At 35.7% G+C, this 22,923-nt stretch overlaps 5 protein-coding genes across 6 annotated transcripts in view; 3 read left to right on the top strand and 2 right to left on the bottom strand.

Annotated features, from left to right (window-relative positions):
- The window catches only part of LOC101744793 (NBAS subunit of NRZ tethering complex), a 36,043-nt gene extending 25,711 nt beyond the window's left edge, over nt 1–10,332 (top strand). The window contains exons 32-42 of the mRNA XM_062668534.1: nt 153–313; nt 636–823; nt 2,575–2,708; nt 3,366–3,455; nt 4,002–4,127; nt 5,146–5,322; nt 6,345–6,574; nt 7,306–7,432; nt 8,262–8,379; nt 9,278–9,400; nt 9,940–10,332. Coding sequence (XP_062524518.1) covers nt 153–313; nt 636–823; nt 2,575–2,708; nt 3,366–3,455; nt 4,002–4,127; nt 5,146–5,322; nt 6,345–6,574; nt 7,306–7,432; nt 8,262–8,379; nt 9,278–9,400; nt 9,940–10,236 — 1,771 coding nt within the window. The 3' untranslated portion in view covers nt 10,237–10,332. The remainder of the gene's footprint in view (nt 1–152; nt 314–635; nt 824–2,574; nt 2,709–3,365; nt 3,456–4,001; nt 4,128–5,145; nt 5,323–6,344; nt 6,575–7,305; nt 7,433–8,261; nt 8,380–9,277; nt 9,401–9,939) is intronic.
- A 1,411-nt stretch (nt 10,333–11,743) lies between these two features.
- LOC101741005 (small ribosomal subunit protein uS11m) lies at nt 11,744–13,313 on the top strand. Its single transcript, XM_004926194.5, has 4 exons — nt 11,744–12,157; nt 12,222–12,453; nt 12,800–12,865; nt 13,145–13,313. Exons 1-4 carry the CDS (start codon nt 11,988–11,990, stop codon nt 13,250–13,252), a joined length of 576 nt encoding a protein of 191 aa, XP_004926251.2. The 5' UTR covers nt 11,744–11,987; the 3' UTR covers nt 13,253–13,313.
- On the bottom strand, nt 13,247–16,302 carry LOC101740866 (proline-rich protein PRCC). Its single transcript, XM_004926193.5, has 6 exons — nt 15,992–16,302; nt 15,734–15,915; nt 15,113–15,169; nt 14,521–15,012; nt 13,584–13,799; nt 13,247–13,457 (listed from the first exon to the last, which is right to left on the bottom strand). The coding sequence occupies exons 1-6, from the start codon at nt 16,083–16,085 to the stop codon at nt 13,371–13,373; spliced, it is 1,128 nt and encodes a 375-aa protein (XP_004926250.2). The 5' UTR covers nt 16,086–16,302; the 3' UTR covers nt 13,247–13,370.
- A 1,209-nt stretch (nt 16,303–17,511) lies between these two features.
- LOC101741152 (coiled-coil domain-containing protein 124) lies at nt 17,512–20,036 on the top strand. 2 transcript variants are annotated; one of them, XM_004926196.5, is made up of 5 exons: nt 17,512–17,669; nt 17,835–18,005; nt 18,200–18,385; nt 19,358–19,464; nt 19,687–20,036. In XM_004926196.5, the coding sequence occupies exons 2-5, from the start codon at nt 17,847–17,849 to the stop codon at nt 19,868–19,870; spliced, it is 636 nt and encodes a 211-aa protein (XP_004926253.1). In that variant the 5' UTR covers nt 17,512–17,669; nt 17,835–17,846; the 3' UTR covers nt 19,871–20,036. The 2 variants fall into 2 exon arrangements, with proteins under 2 accessions (XP_004926253.1, XP_021203710.1); XM_021348035.3 differs by having other exon boundaries at nt 17,559–17,734.
- A 44-nt stretch (nt 20,037–20,080) lies between these two features.
- On the bottom strand, nt 20,081–22,401 carry LOC732891 (diptheria toxin resistance protein). Its single transcript, NM_001046892.1, is given in 6 exon segments — nt 20,081–20,547; nt 20,870–21,129; nt 21,279–21,485; nt 21,559–21,779; nt 22,037–22,149; nt 22,220–22,401. Coding segments are annotated over 6 exon segments (1,377 nt in total). The 5' UTR covers nt 22,361–22,401; the 3' UTR covers nt 20,081–20,112.
- Nucleotides 22,402–22,923: the final 522 nt, after the last annotated feature.

Raw genomic sequence — 22,923 nt, 5'->3', positions numbered from 1 at the left:
GTTAATAAACCACCGTTATTACACATTTAAACCTGAAGAAATACTAAATAAACAAAATAAAACAAATCACACAACTTCACTCCTCGCGTTCCCGCCAAAAAGTCCGTGTATAATCTATGGTACTACTACAGAGTAGAGGTACTTGGTTACAGAATACGAGAAGTGCTCTGGCCGCAGCTCCGCGGCGACGACCACAGCTCGCTCATTAACTTCTTCACGTTGCTGAAAGGGATCGATGAGAAACAAGTGCTCTTCGGAATGACCGTCATGGAGCACATCAAGCTGCTCAAGAAAGCCAAAGCTGCTTCCCCAGGTAACTGTACAGGATAGTCTCGGGATTGAGTCGGACTTTTAGTCGTTCTATTCACTTCACCACATGTAAAATGGTAAATGAGCCACCCACCTTGAGATATAAGTTCTAAGGTCTCAAGTATACTTACAACGGCTGCCCCACCCTTCAAACCGAAACGCATTACTGCTTCACGGCTAAAATGGCAGGGTGGTGGTACCCACCCGCGCGGACTCACAAGAGGTCCTACCACCAGTAATAAATGAGTAATGCAGTGCTATTGACCTTTTTGATGGGTTACGTTGATGTGAGTTCGAGTGAGTGAGAGTGCGTGCGTGCGGTGCAGAGCTGGACTACAAGCTGCTGCTGGAGCCGGGCGCGGCGGAGCGTCTGTCTGCGCACCTGGTGGACATCATGAGGCCGGAGAACGTGGGCATCGTCGGCAAGTTCCTCAGGACACTGCCGCCCGCCTTCAAGACGCCCATTTCCATCAACAGCATCTACACGAAGTGGCTCACCAAACATTTTTTTAGCGTAAGACTTTTTTTTGTCTAATGAACTTTTTTTTTTCTTGTGATGAGATATATGATACGCTAATCATGTTTGTCTTTATACGAAATCATATCATAAGAAACTAGCTGTACACGTCCGCTTCGCTGGGCATTTAAAATTAACATTATTATTTTTCACCCTCACAAAGATTCTCATCATTAACGCCCCCACAACTGGTGTAGGGAGTCCAACACTCACATAAATATTTGCCTATCCATTAAATCCATGTGTTTTCTACATGGATACCAAGTTTCAAGTCAATCGGAGGCATGGTTCAGTAGTTATAACGGAACATGCGTAAAAACCACTGTAGATTTATATATATTAGTATAGATAGATACCATTTCTTCGCTCACTCCCCTCTTACCCATATCGTCTTTCATGCAATCCATCCATTTCTTCTTAGGTCTACCTCTTCCTCTACATCCTTTCACATTCATAGTTAACATTCTCTTACCAACCTCATTTTCATTTCGTCTCATCACATGCCCATACCATCCCAAACGCGACTTCTCAGCTTCTCTGTCATAGGTGCCACTTTCAGACTTCCTCTAACATCCTTGATGAATATCCTTGTACCAAATCATATTATAAAAAATTAAAACTGTTTGGATCTTAATTTGATTAAAACGTTTATACAATCATCGTTTTTATTTAATATTAACGATTTTCATTTTGAATCACCAAATGAATAATTGTAACATTTTTTTTACATCCAACTTAAACACCAATGATAAAAATATGATTACTGTTTTTAATGATCGTTGTTTATTAGTGTGTGATCTATGGTTACGTTTTCGTTTATTTTGACCTCGAATGACGTCACACCTAATAAAATTACATTCGAACGAGCTTGTCAAATTTGCGTGGTAATTTTTAAAAATAAGTGCAATAAGTTCCTGTATCCAAATTGCAAAGTCAGTTTAATCAATGTATATGCAGTCTATGAAAACTGAATTTAGAAACTTTATTCTGGCTTAAAAAAACTATATGAAGTATGAAGATAAAAAATTGGGGGTAACAATTTTTTTATTGCATCTATGGGCAAATAAGCTCACAGGCTACAGGGACACAGTTTAGTTGCGTAAATCCCATAATAATATAAGCTTTATATTACAAAACGGCACGTTCAAAGACGAACTTGACTCATTAACTAAGAATTTTATTTTTTGTAAACTTTTTTTTAAAGGTTTTTATGACCTGGTAACTAAGACTTTTAGATCAAGTCTTATTTTAATTTTTTTGTCAACTAAAATAAATAAATCATAGATTAAACATTTTAATAGATTAAATAGTAATATAATAATAAATATAATAGTAAATATATTATATAATTAAATAGTAAATAATTAAATATATAATAAAAAATAATATATAATTAAATAGTAAATATAATAGATTAAACATAGATTAAGAAGAAACATTTCCTGTCACTTTAATCGTATTTAAGTTATTGTTTTATGTATTTTTCATTTAATATTAGATTTTTTTTTTTAATGCTTAGTTAAAAATCATGCTTTAATAGCTCTTATATTGTACACTATTCCCCTCTTATACATCGTATTTCTCTCTGATAATGGTTTGCTGGAAGAAAACTCATGAATGAGTTAAGCTCGCCTTTGTACATAGTATTTAGAATTCTTTAAATCTGTTTTTATTGTATTTTCTTTTTGTGTACAATAAGTATAAAAAAAAAAAAAAAAAAAATTAAACCAAACATTTGCACCGCACAGGTCCCTTCGAACGCGACCAACAAGAAGTGGATGCAACAATACAGACAATGCTCGAGCTACTTCAACAAGCTCTCCAAAGAGGATCTCCTGCAGTTTGTGGCCGACACTTGCTTCTCTGATGACGCGGTTCAACGGTCAGTGGTTAGCAAAGGGATGCCTATACATAAATATCCCTTTTAGCTTGAGGCTCTAGTCTTTACCATCGTAAGTGGGAGTCTTCATATGGATGTCTTGGGTTGTTTAGTTCTATTAGCCAAGTTTTGATATGCGATTGAAATGAATTTGACACAAAAAAAGGGTGCGTGTACTTATGTACGCGCGTAAGAAGTTATACTTTATTTTTTTAAATATAAAAAAAATAATAATAAATATTTAACGTTAATAATTTAATAATATTTAGTATGAATTATATTAAATAATAATTTTGTCATTTATATTACTAAAAAATGAATGCTAATAACACTTTTTTTTACGAGTGTACATGCGCGAAAGTTCACTTGCGGCTATATTCAGACTCGCCAAGTTACGTCGGTCCTATTGTAATGAGCGATTTAGTGGGCAACTTCATTCTGTTAATTTTATGTCAGGGTGCGCGCGCATCGTAAAATTTTACTCTCATCAATTTTTCATAACGCGCCTAAAGAAGTATAACTTCAAAAATGATACGGAGCCTTCAAGATTGAACATTCCGTTATTCGCGATTTAACCACATCAGTTTTTAATCACACAACCGCCGGATACGGATAATGCTAAATTTTAAATGGTTGTTTATAAAAAGTTGTTCCTTACAGCGTTCCTGCCGGTACTCGCAGCCTGATGATACTACAAGCGGTCGATTACTGCCAGCAAGAGCAGGAGAACGATCACAAGTCGAACAAGAGGTAGGAAGTGCAACTCCGATCTAGTTGTATAGTATTATTATCGCATAACCGATTCGCGTACCGTAAAACGGGGGGAGCCGGGACAATTTTTAAGTTCGACGTTGATTTTTATCATTCTTTTTATAATTATAGTAATAAAACGGAGATCATCATGGTTCCGGTAGTTTAATTTTTCATTTACAATGCGTTAAGATATATTTTGTTAAAGGATAATCATAAAAGTTAGAAAAACGCACTTGTCCCTATTCACCCAGGTGTGGATGAATCGGGTTACGTATAGGGACAATAGAGTTTTTCAATAGAGCTGGCATTATTTAGTTGTTAGGTAGGTACCTAAATATAGGTAATTAACTTTTTAACATCTTTAATGAGTTACAATACTTTGATGACTAAATTAAACTATTTAATATTCTTAATAAACACTAAATAAAAGTTATTTTCAGTTCAACCAAGTTAAATCTCTAACAACCCGACAAAAGTATTGTGACATCCCAGATTACAGAAAAAGAACACAGAAATAAATTTATTGAGAATTGTTGTATTTAGCGAACAAACATGGGCGCAAGTAGGACAGGAGCTGACGCGCTGGGCTCGCTTCCTGGAGAACTTCCACTCGTCCAGCGTGCAGGCCATCATCGACTCCACGGACGTGCCCCGGGATACGATTTGGCCGTGAGTACTGCTGTCCGGTGTAGTGCGAGTTTTTACACGCTTTATATTAGCTTCACTTGTATGTATGTTTGTAACTGACTTCTTTAGACGCGATTTTGACCCACTTTAAACGGCCAGATTTCATCTTTCAAACTTTGTAAATTTGTCGAAGACCGATGACAATACACTAATTTGATAAGATTATTCCATTATTCAATTTGCAAAATAAGATATTTGCAAATTTATATAATTTTTATCTATAGTCGATAAGGCTGGAATTGAAGTTAAAGTACTTAATAGTTTTAAAAATACGCTTTTATGGAAAATTTAACAAAAAAAAAATGAAAAATAAATAATAGTTTAAAACACAAAAAAACACGCTTTATATAAAATTAAACTAAAAAATAGAAAATAAATCTTGGTCTTCCTTGAAAGGTTTCGATCAGCCCATATACGGAACATTTGGAACATAGCACTATTTGCCATAGCACCATACCAGTCCGCCGTCTGATGTCTCTCTCACAGGATCCGTTTCTAGGTATAACGGCACAGCACAAATGAAATTTTATTCGACTTTGAATCGGTCAGTGGAGGAAGTACTACGGTTATTAATGACATATAGGACGATTTTGCTACTGTGAAATAGCCAGAGCCAGTGTACTGTAATTGCTATAAATTCTAGTATAATGCTTTTTGTTCAGGGATAGAATTCGCCAGTTAGGTAGATGCAGACAATAAGATAAATATAGTAGTTGTTATATTTATATTATATTATTATACTAGTATAGCTCAAAGGACCATATGTTGCGTTGTGGTAAATGAGAGTGGACTGTATTTATTGGTTTTGATATCTTTATTAATCCTTATGTGACTAATTAAAGATATATGAATATATGAAATATGAAATCGATGTGTCGCCCTTGGCGGCTGGAATTGAAAAGAGGAAAGTGTCACAGCGGACGTCGCTCGTTGATACTTTTGACGTTCCGAATTCAAACAGTAGTACCTATAGACTAAGACCTTCCGTCATATGTGTCAGTGAGATAGAGAAGAGTCACGGTGACGCGGAGCGCGTGGTGTCGGGGCTGGCGCGGCTGGTGCTGCGGGGCGGGGCGGGCCGCGCGCCCCCGCTGGCGCCGCTGCTGCAGTGTCTGCACGTGCCCGCGCCGCCCGCGCACGTGCTGCGCGCCGCCGCGCAAGCACTCGCCGACCAGAGGTACGCCCACTACATACACGATAAACGTCGACGATTCGCCAAGTTAAGCTCGTTAAGCAATTAAACTAAAAACCACTTGTAAATTTCACATTTCCACATCAACTTAGCAGAAAAGATCAGTAACAGATAAACACGAGATCAAACAGTAATCTATATATTAATACGTGAAGCAAAAACTTTGTATCCCTTTTTATGAAAGCTGCGCGGACGGAGGAGTATGAAATTTTCCACACTTATAGAGACTATAGAGAAGAAGTGCACAATGCTAATATTTTTTTAAAATAATGCATAAAAGATACATTAAATCAATATAGAAAACATTACACACACTACATACCATGTATCTGACGCACACACGCATGCATACTATTTATTGTCAAACATTTGTTCTTGACGTCTGTTGTCAAATTGAGAATAGATTAAATATTGTTTGTCCTTATTAATATTTTTCTATAGTCTATAGTCTTGGCGAAATTTGTGATTATAGAAGTGTAAAATACAAACATAATAGTGTACAAACTTACAATTCCAATTAATTATAGTCGAATTTCGACTACTGCGGGACCTCTAGTTTTAATTCATTTACAAGTCGCAACAAGTTGACAACCGAAGAAAGTAACAATCCATCCATCGTCAGACGACCAAGATATTAGGAACGCTTCTATAGTGCTTTATTAATATTTATATAATAATATCGAGTGGTAAAAGGCTATTTGGTTTAAGCGACATTTCGCGTAATACGCGGCATTTATCTTTATAATTAACGGTCCTTTATGTTTGGTATTAGCATCAACAACTCACTGTTTTTAATTGAACTTCTATTAAGTTCGAATTCAATTAAGTTCATTCGAATAGCTGAAGAACTTTTATTGCTATAATATTTTTTTCAAATTTTAGACTTTAAATAGCTCCCCTGTAAATTTGCAAAAATATCGCTTAAACTAGATAGCCTTTCACCCTTCGATATCGTGTTCTTGTTTAGTATTCGTAATAATTTCTAAGTAAAATGTTCCGTGAATCAGTGAGGCGCAGATCCTAGTGGAGCGCGTCGTGCAGTACCACAAGGAGGGCGTGAAGCTCCCCCCGGATGTGCTGGACGAGGTGGTGCAGAGCGTGGCGGCGCTGGGGCTGGCGCCGCACCGGCTGGCGGGCGTGCTGGCGCTGTCGGGCGAGCGCGGCGGCGGGCGCGGCCTGCGCTGCGGCGCCGACCTGCTGCGCGAGCACTGGCCGCACCGCGCCGCCGCCGTCACAGGTCTCATCAATACTCTGCTGCTTATTCACGACTATCTTCTTCTTCTTAGTCGCATACTTCATTTTTTTCTATTGCCCTTGTAGGCAGACGAGAGCATACGGCCCACCTGATGGTGAGTGGTTACCGTCGCCCATGGACTTCAACAATGCCAGGGGCAAAGCCAAGCCGCTGCCTACCGCTTAATACTCTCCACAGGCCTCGTTTGAAGAAGGACAAGTCATAGCGCTCGGGAAACACCGTGGAGGGGAGCTCATTCCATAGCTCATTCCATTGTTGAAGGTCGTGTCTCTGAAAGCCCTTCGTGGCTCTTTGTACCATCAGCTTCCATTTCCTTCGGTTTTCGGCTTTTCTCAGGGCGTTCGCAACAGAGAGTCCAGTGAGCGCAGTTATCTGATCCGACCAACGTTCCGGTTTGGTTTGGTTTGGACCGGCCGGCCACCGGTTTGGTGGCCGGCCGGCGGGTCTTTTCCCTTCTACCTTGCCCACCACAGTCAATTTTTCAAGTTTGTCTGATGGCCGCCGAGCAATGTGACCAAAGTAACCAAGAACCTTCTGGTAGCAAATCGTCGAGAGTCTCAACAACAAAAAAAAACATTAACAAAAAAGAAATATTTCGTTTGTAAGTAGCATAGATCAGAATGTTGTTACCTAATTTAGAGATGGAACAGGCAACGCTAAAGTAAACAAATATCAGCATCAGCAATTTGTGACGATTCGGAAATTATTTTCAGAGGAGGCATTGGCGAGTGAAGAAGGTCGACGTGAATTATTCGAGAAGTTCCTTGAGGAGTCCGACACTTGGCAACAGAGGAAGGCTCTGGTCGACGTGCTGAACTGCTGGCCTCCGATTACTTCCAGGTAAAGGTTACCGTTAATTTGATTGACTAGAGATTTAATAAATTAACTGCTTAGTAAAAAATAATGTTGGTTCCAAATTGTAGCCGATAGATACCGCTACGTCACAGAAGTTAGGGGTGACTCCATTACGACTCGAAGATAGATTAATAACAATTTTAATTCCATAATTACATACGGTTGTTCGAAGTCCATTAAAATTCTATCCTATTCAACTCCGAATTGAAACCTCCACAGTTTTTTTGTGCTTCTACAAATGAAGTTTGACAATAATCTTAACTGTTTGGCAACGGCTCCATTGTGTCGCTGCTGATGTCCAACAGCGACATTAGCGGTGATCTCTCGTCGACAGCAGTCTGCCTTCGAAGATGACAAGTTCTTTTTTTTTTATTGCTTAGATGAGTGGACGAGCTCACAGTCCACCTAGTGTAAAGTGGTTACTGGAGCCCATAGACATCTACAACGTAAATGCGCCACCCCCCTTGAGATATAAGTTTTTTTTTTTTATTGCTTAGATGGGTGGACGAGCTCACAGCCCACCTGGTGTTAAGTGGTTACTGGAGCCCATAGACATCTACAACGTAAATGCGCCACCCACCTTGAGATAAGTTCTAAGGTCTCAGTATAGTTACAACGGCTGCCCCGCCTTTCAAACCGAAACGCATTACTGCTTCACGGCTGAAATAGGCAGGGTGGTGGTACCTACCCGTGCGGACTCCCAAGAGGTCCTACCACCAGTAAAAAATTTCAGTAAAAAAAGTTCATTCTCGTTGATCCATATCTGTTATGGAAGTTGTATATGAAGTTAATGTTGAATTGTTTGTCGGTGCAGCGAGTCGGCGAGTCTGCAGTGCGAGTACCTGTACGCGCTGCTGACGAACCCTCTGGACAGCAAGGAGAGCTTGGAGCTCATCAAGGCGCTGCTCAGCCGGCCCGTCCTTAGCGAGCAGGTACCCCGACAGTGGCGCCGGCTCGGACAAATAAAGAGACATAAAACCGATAAACATTTTTTTTAAATCGCAGATAGTCAGTATATTTTTTTATTGCGTAGGCAGATGAACAGGTTCACGGCCCACCCGATGTGAAATAATTCGCGGAGCCCGTAGGCATCATGTTGTGAATACTCCCACCCCCCTTGATTGGATAGTTGTGTAGATTTACAAAAAGATTTTATGTGTAGTTTATATTTCATTAGTTTATTTTTTTAATAATTTATCTATATTTTTTTTCTTCTTCCTTCATTTTTGGAACCCAAAATCCTTTGTATGTTATAAGATCGTTCATGAGCTAATGATGTCTAGTGTTGTCCTTGACGGTTGTGACGCGCGCTTATCGATACCGAAAATTTACGCTAACGCTATTGTGTTATTTCACGGTGAATAAACCATGACTACTCCGCCTCCAACAAGTTCAGGTAGAAAAAAACCTATACTGATTCGGACTCTGATCTGTCGGTTGTCTTTTCATCTGATAGTAATTGAATTGGAATTTAAAAAATATTTTTCTCTTTTACAGATAAATAAGTAATTACTTATCACATTTATTTTATAATTTGCAAAATTACCAAGTTACATCAAACCAAATTGACAGCTCTTGAATAAATCGGTAGTTATTATCGACATTACCGTAATAACTAGGTCACAGCACTACCGCATTCCTCAGGATGGACATGAACTCGCGCGCCTACTGTACTTTTTTAACAAAATATTGTCTAATCACTCACCGGAACCGATAAAAAGAAATCTCTGCAATGGGGCACTCACCAGACCCCGGAGAAGCGCGCGGACAACGGATGTCGGAGCCCTACGTACCTACACATTTACTAACCTTATATTGGACTTATTGTAGGAAATTAAATGGCTGATCGACGACGTCGTCCCGGACGCAGTCGTGAACGCCATCTGGATTCTCTTGCTCAGTAAATATCAACATTCCAAAGAAGAGATACTGAACATATTGCAACAGCACAAGGTATTCAGCGCTCATTGCTCTCGTGTGACCGCGAAATGCCCTGCCGATGTACAGTTTCAGATGATAAGACGAGTCAGTAGTACATAATGCATAGAGATGTCGACCTCATATCCCCAAGCGTGCGGCGCCGCTGGGTGAGCCGCCCCAACCATGCTCGGTGTGTTCCACTGTAAAGTGTAAACTAAACTTTTTTTAAATAGGAGAATGATTAAACCAGTAACTACTCTTACTACTGCATATTACTACTATTTGTGTATTATTATTAACTATTCCAAAATTTCAAATACAATACTCACTATCTATTTATTAGGTATACAAATACTTGACTCTCTGTTCGAGTTTTAATTTGTAACCTCAACTAGCGAGTTTTTTTAACGTTCTCGATATCGTAAATGTTAACTCAAATTTGTATGGAGTTGGAACGTTTGCCTATGTTTGTTGCCAGGGGCGTCGTTCCAACTGCACCCAAATTTGAGTTAACTTTTACGTTATCGAGAACGTTAAAAAAACTCGTACTAAGCACACTGGTCGGTCGGCAGGAAGAAGTTGCGAAACAAGAAATCGACGATGAGCTGGTCGCGGAGTTGCTCCGCAACGACTTGTTCGTGAGTCTGGTCGGCACTCCGCTGTACCCCAAAATGCTCAGCTACATCATCAGCCGGGAGGGCGGCTCCGAGGACGCGCCGTACTCCGTGCCGTGGGCCACGCGAGAGCTGCTGAAGGCCAACTACCTGGCCGAGGCCGGGCACCTCCGTCTCATGGCTGATGGCGTCCCGCCGCCCCTGCGAGGGTTCTCTCAGTCCGTTCTCTATTGTAAGAATATCTTTAAGAAATAAGTTTTATCTGTTAAATCAATTGTGAACAATGTAAACATTATTATTACGTTGCCCTATTTATTTCTGTTTAAATTATTAAATCATCGATTAATGAAATGGCATTGTTTTATTTTTATTTTAGTATTAAATGAGTAAAAATAGTTTTAAAAGTTATAAAAGAGCGCTTTAACGCGCGACAGCAAATTGATAATTGAAATAAACTAAGTTTATCAGGATAATAAATTCTTCTGGATACAAATTATTGTATTCTTATTTTACGCCCTACCTATTCCCTGGTACCATCGAAGGGCTATTCCACCTTCTCTGGGTTGGTAGGCAAGCTCGGCAGGTAGGACTCAGCCTGAGAGACTTTGCTATCATTAGCCCTAGTAAGAGCAGTGCCTCGCTGAATCTAGCACCGGATCGGAGTCGCGATCCACTGAGAATATCCGGCGAGAAACTCAGTGGGCTGTGTCTATGGCATAGGCTGCACGTCGATCGTATTCGGCAAGCTCGACGAGAACGATAGGACCGCGTGAAAGAACTCTAAGTTTTGGAAAATGTCACCTTGTTACGAAGGGTTGTAATGTCGTCGGTCTCTAATACACATGGAATTTATAAAGTCTTGACCTTGGTGAAAATGACGTTGAAATATTTCGTTACATAAGTAGGTAGATAAAGGGTAAGCCAAGAAAACCCTCTTATAAATATGGCTAAATAATATATTATTCGTTACGTCTGTTTTTCACAACAGTATAGCACGTGCAGTCCGGCTCCACATTTATTTACACAATGTATATCGTTTTTTATTTTCGTAATTACGCAAATATATTCGTTAGCGGGTTTTATTTTATTACTCGATATCTCCTTCATCGTAAAGATTGTTTGAAAACATTTAATAAATAAGTATTTCCTTTAAAAATGAAATAAATATCCAATCATAATTCATTTGATAACTCTTTATGGTGTATCTTAGAGAGTATTTTCTTTTTCTTCACCTTATCTCACTAGGTGAGGTCGGCACAGCTAAATGTTCTCTTTCATTCTCTTCTATCTGCCGTCATCTCAACACTCACTCCTCTTTCTCTCATATCGCCATTCACACACTCCATCCACGTCTTCTTCGGTCGACCTCTTCTCCCTCTACCTTGCACTACCATTTCCATACATCTCCTAGTCACATGCATCTTCTTTCTACGCATCACATGTCCATACCACGCTAACCGTCCGCTGTTTAGCTTGTTCTTTTCTTATTCTCTTGCCTTTTAAAGAATAAATGATCTTAGATTAGTGTGAATATGCTTTTTTAAGAGCTTTTATGACCTGGTAACTAAGACCTTTAAACTTAAATAAGTTATGTCTTATTTAGGTTTATATTCTTATTTTTATGAAGAAATGAAGTGAAATTAAATGAAGATGATTAATTTGAGACATTAATCAACTGGGATGAAATTAAATTAACTGAGATGAAATGATATGGGATGAAATATAATCTCAGTAAAATGGTGGTAATTTACTGAGATTTTTTCAGTGTACTTTTCGGGGGGTCCCGAGATGTTACGTTCCGCGGCTCTGCACTCCTCGCGTTCCCGCCAAAAAGTCAGTGTGAGCATGGAATAGCTATTAACATAGATAATACACTGAATTTATTGTTGCTAGTGTAATCTATAAATTAAATATGTCAGGTTTGGAAAATAAATAATAAGTTCGTTGTCTATGTTAATCGCTCAAGTATAAAGATTTCCGTGAAAGGTTAGAAAGTTAAATTTAAAATGATTAGTGCGCTAAGAAACTCTGTACGGGCTTCAGTTACAAGCGTAGTGAGATTGTTCCAAACGAGTACGCCTCAAGCTACTGAAAAGTTTGTTCATAAACGTATTCCTGCTCCAGACGAAGGAGTCCAAGGAGAGAAGATCATTGATCTTGATTCTGCTCTGAAGACGTAAGTAAAAAAACTTTACTCATAATATTATAAAACAAAAACAAGTGAGTATTTTTTCTTTCAGGAAACAAAATTTATTTCCAACCTTAGAATCAGATTACCAACTGTATAATGGAATTCCCTACAAGGATCTACCGATATGCAATATCCGTGTTAGCCATAACAATACAATATTCACATTAACCGAACCCGATGGCAAGGTCAGAATCATAAGATCATGCGGCATGGAAGGATTCAAGAACACCAAAAAAGGAACCAACATTGCTGCTCAAACTACTGGAATAACTATTGCAACTGTATGTAAAGTTGAACATTCATATTTTATAATAGCTATCAACTATATAAATAAAAATTCATAAACAGGCTAAAGTTTGCAAGTCAAGATCTTAATTATTAAAAATTTTAAAACTTAAAGAAAAAAGAACAATATTTTCTGTTCAAGAGTTGTTATTGCAGCCTATCATCATGTTAATGGTAGACATAGGACAAACCTAAAGTGTGCCAAACCCAGGATGCCAATAACAGGCAGGTCCATAGCCATATTGCTGCAAACAGTCATGATAACTATAAGCTTTGTTAGATTTTTTATTTCAGAATATGCCTTTTTCATATTTAGTGATCATGACTAGTGTTTCATTACAGAAAGCTGTTGTCCAGGGATATAATACTGTACGAGTAAGAGTCCAAGGCTTGGGACCAGGGCGATTGGTAATTAATCTTTTCTAGACTAAAGGCAAAAGCCCAGAAAACCTTAACTAAAAAACTAGACATCTGAATGTGACTTTTTCTAATCACTATAATACAAATTACTGACATAAAAGGTTCAACTATTTTTAAATATTTTTTTAAAATATTTGACATCATAGAAATAATTAAACTACTTTTACATGCATTATTATGCAGTAATAATAATAGTTTGAACTACCTATACTGTGAAATTAATATGAATTGAATAATGCTCACAAAAAGAATGTCTTATTTTTTCAGTCTGCAGTCAAAGGCTTACAAATGGGGGGTTTGAATATAGTTTCAATCACAGATAACACACATGTGTCATGGAATCCACCAAGAGCAAGGAAAGCAAGGAGATTGTAAATCATATTGTAAATATTTATTAAATTATAGTTAAAATAAAATAAAATTGTCATATACAAAATATTTAATTATTTCTATGTTCCAACTGTTCTTCATATTTATATTTGTTTTCTTTTTTCTAGAATCCATATTTGGATTGTGTTTGTCTTCTTGACATTCTGTTGTTAGCCCATTGGTTCTGTAGCTCTGCTTCATTTGCTTTTGCCTGTGGAAATAAAGTATTTCATAGATATAATTTTGAGGAAACACAGCTTGTTTAATTTTGCTTGATGTTTCTTGGTATTAATAATCTTTTACTAATGTTAAATTAAAATATTAGTTAATAAAATACCTGATGGGCCAAGTATGTGATCTGATGTTTCCTTTTTTGTTGATTAGTAGGTTCATTTCCCCTTTTCTTACTAGATGATACTCGCCGGGTGGTGTCATCCATTAGACTCTTCAGTAACCATTCTCGTGAGTCACCAAGTACCTCTTTCTGATTCACATCAACTATTTGGATTTCTTCACGTTTTCTCTTGCCACGAGCTCCGACTAATTTCAGTATCTAAATAAATTGTTGAATTTTGTTTAAAAATTGTAGAGTAGATTTATTTTTATCTATAGCTGCAACGGAATGCTGGAGACAGCAATTATGAAACATTTTAAATTGTGTATGCATAGTGTAAAATGTAAAAATTGATGTTCTATGATTCTGGAATGGACTCTTATAAATGGTATTTGTTGAGTGCAAGTTGTTTAGACAAGGCACAGACAATGTCATTAATGGTAAATAGCTGCTTGTTAATCCTAACATTGTAGTTGGTTCAAGAGTGAAGATTACCACTTACCATAAGGTTCATGCTCATATAATTGACTACATTTCCATGTATATATACATCTACTTTTTTGTGTTTATGCTCTTAGCGTCATGTAGCATCATATCTCGTGACAAATTAAATTTTTTGGTCTCATAGGAAAATACATAATCCTACATTAGTTAGTGTGTCTCTTATTCTAGGGTTTTATAGCCCTGTTTCTAATATCATATGGGTTAATAAGCATGCATTTAGGATTTTCTTACTGACTGAAAAAATACATACTTACAGAATAAACAATTGCATTAAAAGGTTAAGATTACAAAAAAATTAAGTTTTAGCCATAATATTGAGTTATTTGCTCTCTTGAACTTAAGGAGGATTTTTAAAGCATTTGGAACTAATAACTATAATATTATTAATTACCACTTGTTACCAATGATAAGAATATGCAAATGAAACATAACTTACAGCTTCATCATCCAATATATCCTCATTACTATTAGAAGGTTGTTGATTGTGATTCTCAACAGGTATTTCTAAGTCATGGGAATTATCAACGGGCGTCTCTGTACTTGCAACGACATTTAGATCAGTCTCTCCAGTTTCATACCCATTCATATTGTTATTAATGTGAGAGTCGAAACTTGATAGTCCCTTACTTGTGTTTGTATTTTGTACCAATTCACTATCTACAGACAATACTTCAGGAGCAATGAGTACAGGTTTATTTATTGAAAAGAAATCATTTCCTAATTCCTCACTGTCACTTTCATCTGAATAATCATTTATTATTGACTGAGTTTCTTTTTTAACTTTTTTTGGTGATGATTGAGTTTGCTGCTTTTTCTTAATGCTAGTTGTGGTTGGATTTTTTACAAGTATATTGGGGATAAATGATTTATTTGTTAATGTCACTCCATTCTTAGGCTGGGGAAGAATGCTGAGGAGACCAGATTTTTTCTAGAACATAATAATAAACATTTTTTTATTTTACACATATTAAGAAAAAAAAACAAAGCAATTAAAAATAACATAAAGTTTTATCTATGCAGTTACTTACTCCACCACTGTGAATTTTATTTTTGTTATTTGGTAAACTGTCTTCCATGTCTTTAAACTGCAAACAATAAATAAGATTAAATATCAGTTAACAATTGAATATGCCAATAGGAATTTCTGTTATAACAAGCACTCTGATGAGAATATGATTACTGTAAGAGCAAGTCATATATATAAAAAGTGTTAACATTACTTTTTATGTAGTGATGTAAGATATAATGAAGTAGTTTTTTTACAAAAAAATTATGATTAGGTGATTATTTCAATTTAATTAACATTTCTTATAACTACTTTAGATATTGTTTGTAGGTGTGGAAAATGTGTAATCTGAGTTTATAAAAATCTTCAATCAATTTAAAAATGCCTTAGATGAAGGATGAAGCAAAATTAAATAAAGTAGAGTCATTTGAAAGGGGTCATATGGAGGGGTGAAAGACTTTTTGGTTTAGACAACATTTATCTTTGTAATTAAATCTACATTTTAGTATTTGCACCAACAGTTTGGTGTTTTTAATTGAACTTCAATTAAGTTTACTCCATTCAAATAGCTGATAATTCACACAACGCCCCTTGTGTTGTATGTTTGGTGTCCCCCTTAAAAACCAAATTATTTTTTCCTTACATCTTGTAATGAAGGTACAGATATCTTAGCCTTTGGTTTTACAATGTGTTTTTCTTTTTTGTGTAAGAACTCATCATCTTCCTCTACAACCAGTGGTTTCTTGTGGGATGGCTCGGGTAAAAGATTGAATAAATTTTGGCAAGGCTCTGTTGTGTCGTGCACCAAAGTCGAAGTAGATGCAGCTGAAAGTAACGACAATAAATTAACTCAAGACAAGTCTTATATCAAAAGCTAGAGTATCGTGTGAAATTTAGGTACCGTATTTCTCAGTAGATATTACAGCAGCAGGACTTTCTGTATCACAATCTTCAAAATCACTCGAATCGCTATTTTCATACGCTACTAATGCCATATTTGTCTTTTTCTACACAAAAATGGGACCTAAAGAATTTTGTATAGGCATGGACCTTTTATATTCCTTTTCATTTACTAATTGGTGAAGTGAGAATCAATAAGTAATTTAATGTTATTTTTACGAAAATCGTAGGAAAACAGCAATAAACCATGAATTTTTGACAATTGTTTTGACAGTTTTGACACGTCTGTTTGTTGTAATGTCAGAAAAGGACAGATTACACTAAGCAACTTAGTGCGATGTAAGAATCTCGTAAATAGCAAAGGGAAGAGGTGTCGGATACCTAAATTAACGGCGCGAGTGAGAAATTGAATGCGCAACGAGAACCCGATACAGATCCCAAATTGGATAAAAAAAGTTACTACCACCCCTTTTCCATAAGGTTATTGGCTTCAAAGCCATACCTATTTAAAAACTATATTTTTTGGTAATTTATATATTCATTAAAATGTTGTTCCTACTGCATATTTTATAGAGTACTTAGTTTGATAAATTAATGCTGTTGAGGTGAGACGATCACCGGCTATTAAAGTTCGGGGGTAGGATGATAGAAATAGCCAAATATAATTATTCTCCAACTAAATAAATTTTAGCAGGAAGACGGTAAAAAGTGTGCTTGTCGCTCATATTATTCTCTAAACAGCAACTTTCATAAATATTAAATAAAGCGATCTCACGATTTAATTTGAGCCATAAACATATTCTATCCGTGCTTAATATCTACATACAGACCATATGGTAAACAGTCGCCGTCGCCCTAAGCACGTCATTTCGGACCCTCTCATCCACCATCGGTGCCAGTCACCATTCTCGTCGATTCCATCGCTTGCGAGTTCGGCGAGTAAATTATCGTACAGACACAACCCGCTGAGTTTCTTGGCGTAGTCCGCACGCGCAGGTATCACCACTCCGCCTATTGCTGAGGTGTAGGAGTTATGCGTTTCGGTTTGAAGGGTGGGGCAGCCGTTGTAACTATACTGAGATCTTAGAACTCATATTTCAAGGTGGGTGGCGGCATTTACGTTGTAGATGTCTATGGGCTCCAGTAACCACTTAAAACCAGGTGGGTTGTGAGCTCGGCCACTAATCTAGGCAAAAAAATATTCTCTATTGGCCGCGTTTCCGATCCGCTGGTAGATTCTGCGCAGCACTGCTCTTGCTAGGGATAGTGTTTGTTAACGTCCTCAGGTTAGAGCCCCGTGAGCTCACCTAGTCCCCCGGTTACGCGGGCACAAATTCCTAGATTATCAGTTTAGGCAGGGAAAAAAACCGATCTCTTAGCATTTAATTTTATCCCAATAATTTTAATCTCGATCAATAATCTCAAATCAACTTCACCCCATTTCACTTCATCTTATTTTTCATATCATTATCTTATTTGAGATTGAGCTGAATGGTATATCTTCAGGTTTCTTACTGGAAAAAGGAAACCACATAGTACCTACATTTATCAGGATTTCAAACTGTCAATGTCAAATTCCATTAAAACTGAACTGGAACCAATGTTTTTGCCCTTCGTTTCATAATTTGCACTTCACACATTGACTGATTAGTTTTTATTTAGTACCTCGCACTTCGCAGGTATTCTGTACAGCTGTGAACGAAGTGTATATCCTTAAGTTTAAGAGAATACAAACGCTCCCAGTGTATATATATATAATAAAATAAAATAGAAATATACATGTGTAACAATAAAGCATGTGTGAAATTTTAACAAAGCTTATGTAGGTATTTTCTATATTCCAGTATTTGCACAAAATGCCAAAGAAATTCACTGGAGAGAATAGCAAAGCTGTAGCAGCTCGACAGCGCAAAGAAAATGCTAAACTGGAAAAAGATCAAAAAACAAAGAAAGCTGTAGAGGATGCAGAATGGGAAGATAATGATGATAAACTTAAGAAGAAACAACAGAAAAAGGTTAGAATTGATATCTCGTAAACCTTCTAAATTAGTGTTGTGATGCATAATATTAAAAAAGTTTGCAGCATCTATTTTTACATTTAATACATATATATTTAAATCCTCAAAAAATATTGTGTGAACCATAGTTTCTATTTTATCAGTTTAGAAATAAATATTTGATTTAAATAGCATAAATACTATATGTTTAGGAAGAGCAAGAAAAAAAACGTTTAGATCAATTACAAAAGAAAGCTGAAGCAAAGGCACTGCTTGAAAAGGAATTGGAATCTATTAAAAGTACCACCAAGACTGCACCACCTCCTCCAAAAATCACCAGAGCACAGATTTCTCAAGCCAAGGAGAAGATGGCTAAGCCTGAAACTGCTAAGCCTGTGGTAAATTTATTTATCAATTGTTTAGGTTCCATTGTAAAACATGGAAAAAAGAAGAAGCTCCTTGAACATTTTAATTCTTGACTGAATGAAATAAGTACTTGGCTAAAAAATTTAAAATATTGACAATTATATCATTGAGAGGTCATTGTTCCCTGGTTATCAGAATAAAGAATAAACAATGTTATATTCTCCCACATACTGTTCACATTAAATTTAATTATAAAAATGTGCGGCATCCAGAATTTACCAATACATAATATAATAACACTTAAATATTCTAATTTCAATTTAAACAAAAAAAAAACCACCATTCACTTTAATAATTAGAATAAATTATTTGATTTGGTCCTGTATAAAAATAAATATTATGAATGAAACTTTCACTATAGGTTGATGAAATTGATTTGGAAATTCTAAATTATTTAAATAAAACTTGCTTTGCAAAACCACTTCTAAATTACAACTAGCAAGCAAGATCAGAGGTTGTATTGTACTTTTTGATCAGAAAATACTCCTATACATGTAGTAAGCCTCCATTACTATTAGTAATAGTACTAGTAACTGGTAGCCAGAAGTGCTTCTTCATCTACTTATAGTAGGTAACAGTAGTAGGAAGTATCTTTTCATTTCATGCCAATGTACTTTTTTGATGTTTATAGAAAAGTGTTTGCTAGCACTGTAACTCTAAATTGGGCATGTAGTTTTAAAAGAAAATGAATAAGAATATATAACATATTCAATATAAAATAATGTCTAGTAAATATAAGATACACATACACAATTAAAAAAATTAGAACCTTTTAGAATCCAAATTAGACTTGCTCTTTTGTAGGAAATGTGCCCCCTATGAGAAATGCATTCAATGCCAAACAAATTTTATTTTATAGACTGCTTTTAGGTTTTCATGCACATATAATGCACATAATGAGCCTTGAGAAATAACCCTATTAATAAATGCCTGCTTTTTCCCAGCCCTCAAAGGTTGTCATTGAAGAACCTCCCTTAGAAGAAAATCTAAACAGGATACAGTTAGATGGTGAATTAGCACAGACTGTTGATGAAGCTCTCGCGATACTCAGGTAATATATATATTTTTTTGTGAATATAAATTAATAGACAACTTGTACAATCTAATAATCAATCATACTTCCATTCCATCTCTAAACATAAGGTCAAAGTGCCAACAGCATTCGGTTGTGTCGAAACTTAATTAGTTCCCACTGTATTGGTATCATAATGTGATTATGTCTAAGAGCTTAATAAAAAAATAAAAACCTAATTTAATATGCTTACTATTCCAGTGATAAGCCGGAAGTAGATAGACATCCTGAAAAACGACTTAAAGCAGCCTTCACAGCCTTTGAACAAATCAATCTGCCACGTCTTAAAGCCGAGAACCCTTCGCTCAGGCTTTCTCAGCTCAAAGAACTGCTAAAGAAAGAATGGCACAAATCACCACAGAACCCCCTCAATCAAAGGGTCTGAACTAATGAGACTGTTATTAAATTCATTTTCACTAAGATGTCAGTAATAAGAAATGTATGACTGTTCATAGAACATCATATCAGTATTGGTATTTGATGATACTAACCTTTGTGCAATAAACTTGGGAAATATCAGTTACAAAATAAATTCATACTATTGAAATGGCCACACTGTATTTCACTAACCAGTCTTAGTAGATATAAGTTTTTTAATTAAAATAGTAACAATAAAGAAATCAAAATTCACTCCTGTTCATTGCTGTACTGTAATGCTATGCCTTTACGTCCTTCTTCCACCTTTTTTACTTCAGTTTCGCCTAGTTTTTGTTCTAGACCTTTCCAAGATCTATCTTGGAGGGTCTTTCCTATCGATTCTAAAGCCCAATTTTGTTGTTCAGCTAGTTCTTGACTACTGCCATCTAAATGGTTCACTTTCGCTTCTCTTATTCGGCCTGTTATTAGACTAACATCTGCGATCTCTTGTATCGGTTTAATATCTCCATAGTGTCTTCTTCCAGGTAGAAGTTCATCATAGTCTGTGACATGGTATGTGGGAAAAGGTTCTCTGTTGGAATTGAGGGCAATTTCAAGTTCGTACGGGAAAACTATTGGTCTATAAAAGTCCCGCGAACTGTATAGATCATTTTCTGGACATGCAATCATCACATATATGTCAATCTGTAATAGAATTGTAATTACTATATGAGAGATTTTACTAAAGACACGAATTAAATAGTTATGACATATTATATTGCCAATAGTTACTGCAAAATACAGATTTTTCAATATAAACAGCTGTTTAGTAAAGTTATTTAATTTAGTTGTCTCAAAGTTGATGCTGAAAGCTGTGTTCTACAGATTCTCAAACATTTAATTTGAATTTTAAAATAATGAAAGATAAAAAAATATAGAAATAAATAGAAGAACTGTTAAAAGAGGCAAAATAATTACATTCATCCTTTTAATTATAATATTTAATTACTTAATAACCTATACTTACTTCAGGAAAATTGGCTAATTTAGCACTATTGGGTTTACCAACAGACACAATGTAGCTTTTCTTTCCATTTACTTTACAGAGTTCTTTCATTCTACTGATGATATCTTTGGTCTGTTTACCTGATAGCTTACATATAAGTATACCAATTATATTAGCATCTTTACACTTCTCTATAAGGAAGCGTCTGCGCTTAAACCATATTGTTTCATCCAATTGTTCTAATTGACTGGATGATGGATTTAATAAGTACCATTTGGTAGCTGTAATTTTTTTAAATATTAGTATAACATTGTAGCCACACCTGCTAATTTGTAATTTAAAAATTGATGTATAAATTGCAAACCAACTTCCGAAGAGCTCAGCATCGATGAGCACAAAATACAAATTGATATTATGTAATAATACATACCTGGAATAGATATAGTGTAGTTGAATATTGTCTGCCCCCGAGAGCCTAAATAAATGCAGATACAATCTTTCAATGCTTGAATTGGGTATTCCACATTTTGTACGTCTTTGATTATCCTTCCAAGAAATCTCTCAGGCTTATCTTCTAATTCAATGTGACATATATAACTCTTTGGATATTTTTGAAACCATTTTCGGGTGATATTTTCTAAACAAGAATTACAATACGAACTTAAAAATATTACTTTAAATTTATAAATTATTTCAAATAAAAATTATACCATTGCAGTGTTCAAATTCTGCACCATAAAAGAGGCATAACTTCATGTTGTCATCAGAATCATATTTTTCTTTCAATGTATTTATTGCTGCATCAAAATCCAGTTTTTCTTTTGGCAATACCATGTAAACTGGTATATCAGTTTTTGAAAAGCATTTGTGACCATAATGCACAATTCCATTGGCCTGCACATGCATAGCTGCCACAGAATCTATACAACAGCTGTAAAAATAAGAATACAAGAATTGTGAAATAGAAGGTATAAGCACTTAATTAATGGGTACTTACCATGACTTTTGTTTTAACGATTTGTCGATATTTTGGCATGATTAAAAAAAATAATCGTAGAAGAAAACACGGTGTATCAATATTGAGTTTTACTTTCATTATCAATTATTTCATTATCAAACGATCATTATCATTGGCATTTTCTTTTCACATTTGAAGGATTAAACTTGCAAAAATAATTTAATATTTACCTAGCATATGATGTATCTCCCATAATATACAGGTCAACTTCAATTCGATCTTTAATTTCCTTATAAACTTTGCAACTTACTTCTAGCAGGTCATCGGGAAATTGTAAGCACACCTGAAGACACATTAAATCTTGTAGATACCAAATTTTAATAAAAGAGTGTTAAATTAAGAATTTTAATTACTTTCGCAAACTTTTTTCTTTCGATCCATTTGCATGTTTCCTTTATATCAAAATTGGTGATTATATCGTCATAACCTTCAGTTTTATTTACTGTTATCTCACGTGTTATACATATTTTGTCTTCTGTAGTAAAATTCCCCATTTTATTTTTGACAATAGTTTTTCAACTTATGATAAAAAAGTGCTAACCAATTGTTTATTTTATTTATGTATTCTACAGTCAATACCAAAAATATACAACTTTCTAAATTATATATTTTTATGGGATTTTATGACCTGGTAACTAAGACCTTTAAGTCAAGTCTTATTTTAATTTATATTCTTATTTTTATGGAAAATGTTAATGTGGAGTGAAATGAATTGAGATGAGACGAGATGAAATATAAGGTTCGGGAAAAAGTTTCTTCGCATTTTTTAAGAAAATTCACAATATTTTTAATATAGTTTATTTACATTTAACTATATGTAGCTACCATTTTGTTCGATAACTTTTTGCCATCTTGTAGGTAGGGACATGATCACATTGCTATATAAATTTTGGGGCTTCTGATTAAAATATCACGACAGTTGGTTTTGGCAGTCCTCTCGTTCTCTGAAGGTGCAAGGTCAGGACTATACGGCGGATGCATTAACACCTCCCAGCCAAGCTCTCTTAATTTTTACTGAGTGGCCAAAGATGTGTGTGGTCTAGCTTTATCATGATGA

The sequence above is a fragment of the Bombyx mori genome, chromosome 5 (genome assembly GCF_030269925.1).
Source record: "Bombyx mori chromosome 5, ASM3026992v2".
Lineage (NCBI taxonomy): Eukaryota > Metazoa > Arthropoda > Insecta > Lepidoptera > Bombycidae > Bombyx > Bombyx mori.
Note: the sequence above shows the minus strand (reverse complement) of the source record. Positions and strands in the feature narration are given on the sequence as shown.

What these genes read in the sequence shown, in the direction of transcription:
- LOC101741005 (XM_004926194.5), top strand. Translation starts at nt 11,988, where the DNA reads ATGATTAGTGCGCTAAGAAACTCTGTACGGGCTTCAGTTACAAGCGTA. An exon ending in CTTGATTCTGCTCTGAAGAC is followed by an intron (nt 12,158 to 12,221) that starts GTAAGTAAAAAA and finishes TTTTTCTTTCAG; the next exon opens with GAAACAAAATTTATTTCCAA. An exon ending in CTGGAATAACTATTGCAACT is followed by an intron (nt 12,454 to 12,799) that starts GTATGTAAAGTT and finishes GTTTCATTACAG; the next exon opens with AAAGCTGTTGTCCAGGGATA.
- LOC101741152 (XM_004926196.5), top strand. Translation starts at nt 17,847, where the DNA reads ATGCCAAAGAAATTCACTGGAGAGAATAGCAAAGCTGTAGCAGCTCGA. An exon ending in AGAAGAAACAACAGAAAAAG is followed by an intron (nt 18,006 to 18,199) that starts GTTAGAATTGAT and finishes CTATATGTTTAG; the next exon opens with GAAGAGCAAGAAAAAAAACG. An exon ending in GAAGCTCTCGCGATACTCAG is followed by an intron (nt 19,465 to 19,686) that starts GTAATATATATA and finishes TTACTATTCCAG; the next exon opens with TGATAAGCCGGAAGTAGATA.
- LOC101740866 (XM_004926193.5), bottom strand. Translation starts at nt 16,085, where the DNA reads ATGGCATTAGTAGCGTATGAAAATAGCGATTCGAGTGATTTTGAAGAT. An exon ending in CTGTACCTTCATTACAAGAT is followed by an intron (nt 15,170 to 15,733) that starts GTAAGGAAAAAA and finishes TATTGTTTGCAG; the next exon opens with TTTAAAGACATGGAAGACAG. An exon ending in ATAAAATTCACAGTGGTGGA is followed by an intron (nt 15,013 to 15,112) that starts GTAAGTAACTGC and finishes ATTATGTTCTAG; the next exon opens with AAAAAATCTGGTCTCCTCAG.